At 38.8% G+C, this 12,030-nt stretch overlaps 1 protein-coding gene across 4 annotated transcripts in view; it reads left to right on the top strand.

The window, feature by feature from the left end:
* The window catches only part of RABGAP1 (RAB GTPase activating protein 1), a 166,622-nt gene that overhangs the window by 34,772 nt on the left and 119,820 nt on the right, over positions 1-12,030 (top strand). For 2 of the 4 annotated variants that reach the window (XM_033190393.1, XM_033190403.1), the window contains exons 3-4: positions 9,446-9,680; positions 11,150-11,354. In XM_033190393.1, coding sequence (XP_033046284.1) covers positions 9,446-9,680; positions 11,150-11,354 — 440 coding nt within the window. Of the gene's footprint in view, positions 1-9,445; positions 9,731-11,149; positions 11,355-12,030 lie in introns of all 4 variants that reach the window. The other 2 variants (XM_033190419.1, XM_033190410.1) reach the window with 2 other exon arrangements.

The following is a 12,030-nucleotide window of genomic DNA, read 5'->3' on the forward strand; positions in this document are numbered from 1 at the left end:
ACCTACCATATAAGTTATTGCCCTTATTTGATATATTTAGAAAGGACAAATGTTATTCCAATATGCTGCTTTTGTACATGAATAGTAGATGTGTTCTTAGAGTTCTTTGGGTCAGGAAAAGTAGAACTACTTGCTTTCTAAGTTTATTGTTTGTTTTCAAACCTCAACTCTAATAGGGGGATCAGAGTTTCTTTAGAAAGAGCTGAGCGTGGATACCAACACTTATTGGATGGTAACTATTTGGCAGGTACTGTGGTGTGAGAGTTAAATGAGATAGTTCTGTAAAAACCACTCGATACAGTGCCTGAAATATACGTAAGTGCCCAATAATGTTATCAAACCCTAATAACAGTCTGGTGAGATAGATATTAACATGTTCATTTTAGAGATGAGACAGTTGGGGCTCCCAGACATTAATTTGCCCTCAGTTACAGAGTTAATGTCAAAGCAATGTCCCAAAGCCAGATCTTTCTTACTTGGGAGCCCAAGTATGGCTCCTAAGTTCAGTTGCATAGGCTTTGCACAGTACATTTCTCATGAGAGCCATTCACATGATTCATGCTGTGAATGGGGGGCCTCTTGGAGTTGTGCCACAAAACAACTCTGAGCCCAGTTTCTTTTTTTAGTACCACCTTGCTATGTAAGCAGAATTATGAAGAAACGATTCATCATGCAGTCTTCATCCCTGCACACGTTTATGTATTATGTTTATAGTAGTTGCTAAATGCTCAATTGGCCTCTTTATGTTTATTGTTTTCCTTCACAATTCAGGACTTTCCTAAAGAACTGTTCCTTCCTTTTAATGTAGAGTACATGGAAATAAACACAAATAAACACAAATCTAAATGTAATTCTTAGTTGTACTATTCCTAAATATTTGTTTTGCTTTTTTTGTCTTCATATTTGTGCTAAATTACATTAGAAGTCTTTGTTGGACTTCAAAATATATTGTTTGTGTTTTGCACTGGGCTCTTTGGTCTTGCCCGGTATTCTTATTGCAAATGTTAGACCTTAATGATACTTGCTCAGAATAATGAAAAAAGATGGTATTTGTTTTTGTTTTTGTATTTTAGTAGATAAAGCTAAAGTCATTCAAATTTCCTTTCGATAATTAAACCAAAATTTGTAGAATATTCAGTATTCAAGTAGGATAAAATCATACTGCTTTGGCTTCCAGTCTTTGCATTTCTAACATTCAGTTCAGTAAATGTGTATTTCAGGTGTATTCTGTCCCAGTCATTATCTGAAGCTTTGGGGATATAAACATAATTTAACAAACAGTCTCTGCCCAGTATGGTTCAAGGGACTCTCTAAACAAATATTTTCTAGAACAAGTAGCAATGCTAGAATAAACATGTATGCTAATATTATGGTAACCCTGAGAAGAGAGTGATTAAATCCTGTCTGGAAGGGTTAAGATCTCCCAGAGGAGGTAACTGAATTTAAGGTTGGTCTTAAAGAATACAAAGGAGGAGAGGATGGCTTTCCAGGAAAGGAAACACTCTATGCAAAGTGTGGGTGCTTGAAAGTTTATGATGTGTCCTGAGAAAGTTGAGTAGTTTGCTGTGACTAAGTGACTGGAAAGGTAGATTGAGCAGAGTTGTGAAAAGACTCATAGGATATACTTACGAATTTGGCTTTATCTTGTGGGCATTGAGGAACCATGGAAGGATTTAAAAACAAGGCAGTGCTTGATCACAACTAAGATTGGCAATTATAAGTTGAATGGTGGCCATATATGAAAGAGGAGAGAGAGAAGGAAGGCAGGCAAACTACTAACTTTGTGGTAGGCTTATGTAAAATGAAAGAGGTTGTACTAAGGTATTAGCTATGCAGAGAAGATAGAAGAAGGGAAAAATGGACAGACAAGGGTCAGTAGGATTTGTGAGTTACATGGGAATGAGAGAAATCAAGGATGATTGTAATTCTTAATTTGGCCATGGAGTGAATGGTAATGCAACTCATTGATTAAAAAAGGATGCAGGAGGGCTGGGTGTGGTGGCTCATGCTTGTAATCCCAACAGGGAGGCCAAGGCGGGCAGATACTTGAGGCCAGGAGTTTGAGACCAGCCTGGCCAACATGGTGAAGCCCCATCTCTACCAAAAATACAAAAATTGGCTGGGTGACATGCGTGTAATCTCAGCTACTTGGGAGGCTGAGACATGAGAATTGCTTGAACCCGGGAGGCAGAGGTTGCAGTGAGCAGAGTTTGCACCACTGCACTCCAACCTGGGCTACAGAACGAGATTCTGTCCCCTCCCCCCGCCAAAAAAAAAGATGCAGGAAGAGGATCAGTGGCTTAAGTTTTGGACAGAATAAGTTTGATATATCCGACTGAAGGTATCTATCCAGTAGACAGTTGAGGAAGAGATTGTAGATATAGATTTGGGATTGTTGGTATGGTGTTGGGAGTAGATACCGTACAGTGGCACAGAAGAGTCTAATAACGTGAAGTTAATGCCCAAGACAGAATCCTGGATGAGCACCTTTAAGAGGATAGATAGAAAAAAGGAACAGTTGTCTTCTCAAATTGCATCTTTTGTGGAAATCATACTTTTTCTGTTTTATTTTAGGTCAGATTTTTTTAGATAAAATTTACACCAGTAAAATGCAACCCTCTTAATTGTACAGTCCTGAGTTTTAACAAATGTAAAGTCTCATGTAACGACCAGCACAGTCAAGATGGAGAATACTTTTATTACTCCCAAAAGTCCCCCTGTGCTTCTATATAGTCATACCTTTATTCCCCTTCCCTGGTAACCAGTGATCTGATTTCTGTCCCTATAGTTTTGCCTTTTCCAGAATGCCAGGTAAGTGGAGTCATACAGTATGTAGTCCTTTTGTGTCTGGCTTCTTTTACATAGAAAAATGCTTTTGAGATTTGTCCATGTTACTGTGTGTATTCATAGTTTATTCCTTTTTATTGCTTAGTAGTATTCCATTTTATAGATCTATAAGAATCTTTTTTATTAATCCACTCACCAGTGAATAAACATTTGGGTTGTATTCAGTTTTTGGCTTTATGAATAATGCATTAACATTTGCAGCCAGGCATTGGTGGTGTGTTCCTGTAATCTCAGCAACTTGGGAGGCTGAGATGGGAAGATAGCTTGAGCCCAGAAGTTTGAGGCTGCAGTGAACTATGGTTGTGCCAGTCTCCTGCAGCTTGGTCAGTAGAGAAAAACCCTGTCTCTCAAAAAATAATTTGCAAACATTTTTGTGTAGACATATGTTTTTATTTTTCTTGAGTAAATAATACCTAAGAGTGAGTCATATGGTAAGTGTAATGTTTAACCTTATAAAACTTTATAAAAAATGGATAATGTGACTAGACCATTTTGCATTCCCAACAGCAGTGTACGAGAGTTTCTAGTTGCTCCTTGTTCTTGCCAGCCCTTCCTGTTAACAGAATTGTTTTAAATTTTAGTCATTCATTTTATTTTATGTTATTTTATTTTATGTTATATTATTTTATTTTAAACAGGGTCTCACTGTGTTGCCCAGGCTAGGTATCAGTGGCGTAGTCTCACTGCAGCCTCAACCTCCTGCGTTCAAGTGATCCTCCCACCTCAGCCTCCTGAGTAGCTGGGACCAACGTGTGTGCCAATGCCTCTGGCTAATTTTTAAAATTTTTGTAGAGTCGGGGTCTCACCATGTTGCCCAGGCTAGTTTCAAACTCCTAGAGACAGACAATCCACCTGCCTCAGCCTCCTAAAGTGCTGGGATCATAGGCATGAACCACCGCGCCCAGACTATAGTCATTCTTTTAGGGGTTTAGAGGCATCCTATTATAATTTTTGTTTCCCCGATGGCTAGTGATGTTGAGTTTCTTTTTATGTGCTAATTTGCCATCTGTGTATCTTTAGTGAAATGCGCTTTTTTTTTTTTTTTGAGACGGAGTCTCGCTCTGTTGCCCAGGCTGGAGTGCAGTGGCCGGATCTCAGCTCACTGCAAGCTCCGCCTCCCGGGTTTACACAATATTCTCCTGCCTCCCGAGTAGCTGGGACTACAGGCGCCCGCCACCTCACCCGGCTAGTTTTTTGTGTTTTTTAGTAGAGACGGGGTTTCACCATGTTAGCCAGGATGGTCTCGATCTCCTGACCTCATGATCCGCCTGTCTCGGCCTCCCAAAGTGCTGGAATTACAATGCACTTTTTAATTGGGTAGTTTGTTTTCTTCTTAAGAGTTCTCTATGTATTCTAGATAGAAGTCCTTCATCAGATATATGACTTGAAAATATTTTCTCCAGGTCTGGCTTATCTTTTCATTCTCTTAAGAGTTTCTTTTGAGCAGAACTTTTTAATTGTAATGAAGTTCATGTTCTCAAGTTTTTCTTTTATGATTCATACTTTTTGTGTCCTAAGAAATCTCTATGTCACAAAGATTTCTCCTGTGTTTTATTCTGTGTGCTTTATAGTTTTAGGGCACACTTAGGTTTGTAATCCTTTTTGAGTTAATTTTTTGTATATGATGTGAACTCTTGAGATTCATTTACTTGCATATAGATATCAGATTAATTCCAGCTTCATTTGTTTTGTCACTTTCTCCATTTAATAACCTTGACAATTTTGTTGAAAATCAGTTGGCCATATATGCGCATCTATTTCTGGACTCTGTTCTGTGCCATTGATCTATATATTTGCCTTTTCACTAATACCACAGTGTCTTCATTACTTTACCTGAAACTACATTTATTTTAGAGATGATTGTGGTATCTGTTAGGAATGCTATTGGCAGCAAGAAAGAGAGCCCTACTAAGAGTGGGTTTATTTTTCTGCTATAAGAAGTCTGGACATAAGCTTCTTCATCCATACCAGGGTTCAACAGACTATAGCCTGCTGGCCCAATCTGGCCTGCCACCTGTTTTTGTAAATAAAGTGTAATTGGAACATAGCCACCTTAGTTTGTTTACACATTGTTTATGGCTGCTTTCATGCTACAAAGTCAGAGTTGAGTAGCTGCAAGAGAAACTACATATAAAGCCTGCAAAGCCTAAGATATTTATTATCTGGCCCTTTACAGAAAATGTTTCTTAACTTCTGATCTATACCATTAAGGATCCAATTTATTTTATCCACTCATTGATTTTTGGCTCACTGACTCTTTTTTAAGATAGGGGGTCTCCTTATGTTGCCCAGACTGGCCTCAAGTGATCCTTCCCCACAGCCTCCTGAGTAGCTGGGACTGCAGGCACAGGCCACTGTGCTTGACTTGGTTTACTGACATTTTGTTCTGTGTCACCTCATTCATAGTACATCCCCCATGGTTCTATATGCATGTTCCAAGGCAAGAAGAAGAGAGAAAGGGGGTAACACCAGTCATGCTCATTTATTTTATTGGGAAAATCAACAGTCTTCCAGAAGCTTCCCAGCCAATTTCTGTTTACATCTGAAAGGCTAAAATTGTGTTATATGGTAAGCCATAGCCGTAAGGGAGGCTGGAAACTAAATAGGCAACTTTTCTAGCCTCTCTAGTGGAGATGGGCATGTGCCAAAAGTAACAGTCATTTGCAGTTAGTCCTTTTATCGTAATGAACCATTCATATTAGAAAATAAATGTAGCCGTAAGGGAGGCTGGAAACTAAATAGGCAACTTTCCTAGCCTCTCTAGTGGAGATAAGTATGTGCCAAAAGTAACAGTCATTCACAGTTAGTCCTTTTATCATAATGAATCATTCATATTAGAAAATAAATGAACTGTGTAAGTTCCTAGCCCAGTGATTCTCAAACTTTGTTACATGTGAACGTCTCATAAGGTGCAGAATATAGATTCTTGGGGCCCATGCACAGAGGTTTTTCTTGGATGGAGTCAAGGGATTTGCATTTTCAAAAAGTACCATATGCATTCTGATGCATATGTGGACCCTCTGGCAAATACTATGCTGGCATCGTACTTTGGGATTTTGATTTGAGGCAGTGTTTCTCAGTGATTCTGTGTATCAGAATCATCTGTGGAGGTTTTTTGTTTGTTTGTTTGTTTGTTTGAGATAGAGTCTCACTCTGTCGCCCAGACTGGAGTGCAGTGGTGCGATCTTGGCTCACTGCAACCTCTGCTCCCCCAGGTTCAACGATTCTCCTCTTTAAGTCTTTAAGCCTCCGAGTGGTTGGTACTACAGGTGCATGCCACAATGCCTGGCTGACTTTTGTATTTTTTAGTAGAGACAGGGTTGTGCCATGTTGGCCAGACTGGTCTTAAACTCCTGGCCTCAAGTAATCTGCCTGCCTCGGCCTCTCCAAGTGCTGGAGTTATAGGTTTGAGCCACTGCACCCAGCAAAAAACCAACTTTTTAAAGCAGAACTTCTGAAAAAAGATTAATATGTATTAATGTTGACTGTGTGACAGATGCCATACTATATATTACATACTTTTGTTCATTTCATATTCCCTAGTAATACTGATAATTTTTTTGTATAGTGATAGTCAAAAATCATTAATCTAAGATTGTTTCTCACAGTGCGGTTCCCAAACTAGCAGCATCACAGTGATCTGGAAATTTTTTAGAAATTCAAATTATTGAGTACCACCCCAGACTTACTTATTTGGAAACTCAGGTAGGGCCCAACAGTCTGTTTCAGCAAGCTCTCCTGGTAATTCTGATGCATGTCAAAGTTTCAGAACCTTGAAAGGCACTGCTGAATGTTTCCCAGCTTGGTTTAGACAAAATTAGTTGGCTGTCTTAAAAATAAAAAAGAACTTAATTGATTAAAGTATATTGGCCGGGCATAGTGGCTCACGACTGTAATCCCAGCACTTTGGGAGGCCAAGGCGGGTGGATCACTTGAGGTCAGGAGTTCAAGACCAGTCTGGCCAACATGACGAAACCCCGTCTCTACTAAAAATACAAAAACTAGCTGGGTGTGTTGGCACGCGCCTGTAATCCCAGCTACTTGGGATGTTGAGGCAGAAGAATCGGCTGAACCTGGGAGGCAGAGGTTGCACTAAGCCAAGATTGTGTCACTGCACTCCAGCCTGGGCAACAGACAGAGCGAGACTCTGCCTCAAAAAAAAAAAAAAAAAAAAAAAAGTATGTGTACTATACTGTCACAGGTAGTAATTTGGAATTGCATTGAAGATTCGCAAATGATCTAACATGATAATTGTTGAGTATTGTATTTGATAAGATTATTCAAGGCATTTGTTAGGTTACTATCTTTAAACCACTCTTAAAACTATTTTGTGTGTGTACATTACTTTTTCCTAGTTTTTAAGGAAGAGTTAAGGACATTGAAGATAGTTCTTACGTTTATAAAATTTATAAAGTAGGGAAGAATGCAAGATAAACATGTATAAACACAAGGCAAATATATAAACATGTTTTATTTTAGGGTTAGCTACATTTCTGTGATTGGTAAATATGTTACAACATAGGCAGCCTATCCCAACAGAAAACTTGGGTTTACTCATATGCCAGAGAGCAAAACAGTACTTCATAGCATGTAGTATGTCTTTCTTCAATTCCAGTTGCATTCCCAATTGTAGTTACTAATTGCTTCAACAGGGAATCTAATATCTTCTCTCATCTGCTTTTGGGAAGCTATATAATTCTACTCCTATATGTTATTTCTCCCTACCCTTAGAAAAGTTAGTTTAGGTTCACTTGGGCTGTCTTTTGCTTACTGCAGGTGATGCAGTATTTCTTCTCCAGTTTTGAAAAGAGGCTAATTGGATCTAAGCTTTAGTTTGATTTTTAGGTGCTTTAAGAACTTTTTAAGCTGGTCATGGTGGCACTGCCTGTAGTCACAGTTACTTGTGAGGCTGATGAGGGAGGATCACTTGAGCCCAGGAGTTCAAGTCCACCCTGGGTAACATAGTGATACAGTGTCTCTTTTTAAAAAAAGTTTTTGCGACAGGGTTTTGCTTTGTCGCCCAGGCTGGAGTGCAGTGGTGTGATCTCAGGTTACTGCAGCCTCAACTCCATGAGCTCCAGCGATCCTCCCACCTCAGCCTCCCAGTAGCTGGGACCACAGGCACATGCTACCACGCATGGCTAATTTTTGTATTTTTGGTAGAGACGGGGTTTCACCATGTTGCCCAGGCTGGTCTCGAACTCCTGAGGTCAAGCAGTCTGCCCACCTCAGCCTCTCAAAGTGCTGGGATTATAGGCGTGAGCCACTGTGCCCATCAAAAAAAAAAAAAAAAAAAAAACCCAACTTTTTTAAGCAGAACTTCTGAAAAAAGAAATTCAGTTGCACTTGTATATGTGTAGAATCTGATTTAACAAAGGGTTAAAATTACTCAGCCCACTTGTACTTCCATTAGCAATAACTCCAAACATGAAATGAAATTCACAGAAACAGAAATTGTCATTGAAGCCAAGAAAGAGGTCTTTATTTCTAAGGCAAAAGTACTTGAAGTGTTGGAATTTCCTTGGGAAAATGTCAGCAAAAAAGACTTGTCTTTTTCTCAATTATAATTTGCAGCAAAAGAGACGAAGTTTATGGAATTACAAAAGCCCGAATCAATAAAAATACTTGAATTGGATTTCTTGATAGCCCAGAGATACCTACCTCTGTTATTGGAATTTTGCTTCCTAGCCTCTGTGTTAATTTTGCTAGGGTAGGCCTCATTCTCTTAGCCTTGACGAATTTAACTTTTTGTTAGGTTTTAGTCTTCAGAAAGCCTCCTAAATCAGGGCTCCCTCTGTTTTCCCGTGATTTCATTTTTCAAACTCAATTTTTTTTGGTTAATTTTTTTAGTATTTCTTAAGCGTTTAGTGACAACACTGTGTTGTGTCACTTGTGGTTTTCCTTGGCATTGACCAGTCTCCACTTGATTTTGCACTTACTTGCTTCCTTGTTGAGGAGCTAGTAATAACCCATCATGACTCCATAAAATTACTTGATATTGAAATAGAGTGCTTTTATTTCTCAGGACTATTTTGTATGTTCATGTCAGCTTTACTCAAGTGTTTCAGAACTTTCAGAACTTGTTCATATCATGTAAGTCTTCCTCAGAAATACAAGAGACTTGCGTATGACAGAAGTGGTAAAATACCTGTGAAAATGTATTGCCTAATATGTATGTTTCTGTTGATATCTTTTGGAAGCAAGCACATTTTCCCTTTTTTCTTAAGGGCTAGAGGAGACACTAAGATATTCTTCTTAAAAGCATTATTTCTTATCAGACAAAATTACAAGTCTTTTTAATTATTGTTAGTTTAGGACACAGTAAAATACTTTAATAACATTGGCAGGCTATCGCATATATTTCTGGGTATTAGTCTCAAGTTCACTATGTACTTTTTCATGAAAAACTATATAAATTGAGAGAGCAGCTGCGCCCTTGTTTGTTGCAGATCTTGATTTATTCTATTTTTAAAAAAAAATTCAGAAGATATCTGTATCAAAAGAAATGCTAATGATTTTCTTTGGAATGTGGACCCATTTTAATCAGTACTGGCCAGTCTTTCTCACTTTGCTGATTGCATGTATTTGTGACCCTTAGATTGTAGGGAATGGAAGTGAACAGCAGCTGCAAAAAGAGCTAGCAGATGTACTGATGGATCCTCCAATGGACGACCAGCCAGGGGAAAAGGAGCCTGTGAAAAGGTCACAACTGGATGGTGAAGGAGATGGGCCTCTTTCTAATCAGCTCTCCGCTTCATCCACCATTAACCCTGTGCCATTAGTAGGGCTCCAAAAACCAGAGATGAGCCTGCCAGTGAAACCTGGACAAGGAGGTTAGGATTGCTGCATTGCTTGCGTAACTGAAGGTTATTGTTTTTAATATGTGAGTGTCCACCCTGTACTAGGTTTTATTTAGAACAGGCAAAAACCATTGTCTACATTCTCTAGAATCTCTAAATTCTAAATCTAAGGGGATGTGAGAGGAGTAAAAATATGTATACCATTCTGATTTCCTTTTAAGTGTATTTCAGTTGTACCAAGGAAAGAGAAAATACAACTAAAGGAAACAGAGGGAGTCTTTTTTTTTTTTTTCCCCAGAATGCTTAAAGATTTTTCAAAGAAGGAAGGAATATGAGTTCAGTATTTGAGAAATGGAGGGATAATTCTGGGTAAACAGATGTTTGCTCCGGACCTGTATAGCTCTATAGGAGCAGTTGCCAAGTTGAAAAAGGAAGACTAGAACATGGGACAGAAAGACATAGTATGGGAGGAGAAGGACAACTTAAAGGCTCATTTGGAAAAGCAGGTGTTAAAACTATAGATGTTATTGGGAAAGGAAAGCCAAAGGGATTGAGAGAACATAATGAAGTGGCTAAGATGATGAATAAGAGAAATAACTGTAACAGTGCAGGTCAGAAAGATGACAATTAGGCCAGGCGTGGTGGCTCACGCCTGTAATCCCAGCATGTTGGGAGGCCGAGGCAGGCGGATCACAAGGTCAGGAGATCAGGACCATCCTGGCCAACATGGTGAAACCCTGTCTCTATTAAAATACAAAAAATTAGCCAGGTGTGGTGGTGCACACCTGGAGTCACAGCTACTTGGGAGGCTGAGGCAGGGGCATTGTTTGAAACCAGGAGGCAGAGGTTGCAATGAGCCGAGATTGTCCCACTGCAGTTCAGCCTGGCGGCAGAGCGAGACTCTGTCTCAAAAAAAAAAAAAAAAAAAAAGACAATCAGAGATAGTTTTCAGAGTGAAAAAATACTAAATGTATATTTGACCTAAATGTAAATTACAAAGTCAAAACAAATTAGAAGAGGCAGAAAAGTGAATCAAATCTGAATCTGATTGAGACTGACTCTAATAGCACCATATTTTGAGTATCCTTTGTCTGAAATGCTTGGGACCGGAAGTGTTTCAGATTTCAGATGTTTTTGGATTTTGAAATATGCATATAATTACCTGCTGAGCACCCCAAATCCAATAATTCGAAATCTGAAGTTCCCCAAATAGTGTTTAAGTGTCATGTAGGTGCTCAAAAGGTTTTGAAATTTGAAGCATTTCATATTTCAGAGTTTTGAATTTAGGATACTCAACCTGTACGTAAAAATCTTGGTGTTTCTGACAGAGTTCTAGTGTGAGATTTCTGGCTTTCATGGGCATTTCTTTTAGGGTATGGCATGTTATCTCATTAATACTTAATTTTAGACCCTAAATGTTACTTGCAGATTTTTACTTGCTAATCATATCAACAAAATATCAAAGTGAAAATAATCACTTTCTTATTCTTTGTTTCTTTCAGATTCTGAAGCTTCAAGTCCTTTCACACCAGTGGCCGATGAGGACAGCGTAGTTTTCAGTAAACTGACTTACTTAGGCTGTGCCTCGGTAAATGCTCCCAGGAGTGAAGTGGAAGCCTTAAGGATGATGTCCATCTTAAGAAGCCAGTGTCAGATTTCACTAAATGTTACCCTTTCAGTGCCAAATGTATCTGAAGGAATTGTGAGGTGAGACTGGTTTATTGAAATATTTTAGTATTTACATCAGATCTCTGACCTGTTGCTTTAGAAAGAAGCAATAGTGAATAAAATACATATTAATACTTACTTTACTTGTGTAATGTTTCATTTACCTGACACTCATGTCTTCCAAGGACTGTAACCTTTGTGAAAAATGGTCACTTATTTGTAATAGTTTTTCATACTCTTCCTAGTCATGTATAGTACATTAGACTTTCAATGTTTTGGGGATAAATGAACTACATTGACATGAGTCAGCCTAAAAGATTATATTTTCCATATTCCTTTGATGAAAATACAAGCTTAACACATTAGTTCAAAATGGAGTTTCGTGCTGTGTTTGAAAGTTACAAAAATGTATTATTAAATATTAACTATACTAGTACACCCCTTAATTTTTATGATGAGAAAACTGGCCAGGTACAGTGGTTCATGCCTGTAATCCCAGCACTTTGAGAGGCTGAGACGGGTTGATCACTTAAGTTCAGGGGTTCAAGACCAGCCTGGACAACATGGTGAAACCCTGTGTCTACAAAACATAAAAAAATTAGCCAGGCATGGTCGCACGCACCTGTAGTTCCAGCTACTCAGGAGCCTGAAATGGGAGGATCACCTGAGGCTAGGAGTTGAAGGCTGCAGTGAGCTGTGATCATGCCACTTCACT

The sequence above is a fragment of the Trachypithecus francoisi genome, unplaced genomic scaffold, assembly GCF_009764315.1.
Source record: "Trachypithecus francoisi isolate TF-2019V2 unplaced genomic scaffold, Tfra_2.0 Contig01585, whole genome shotgun sequence".
NCBI lineage: Eukaryota > Metazoa > Chordata > Mammalia > Primates > Cercopithecidae > Trachypithecus > Trachypithecus francoisi.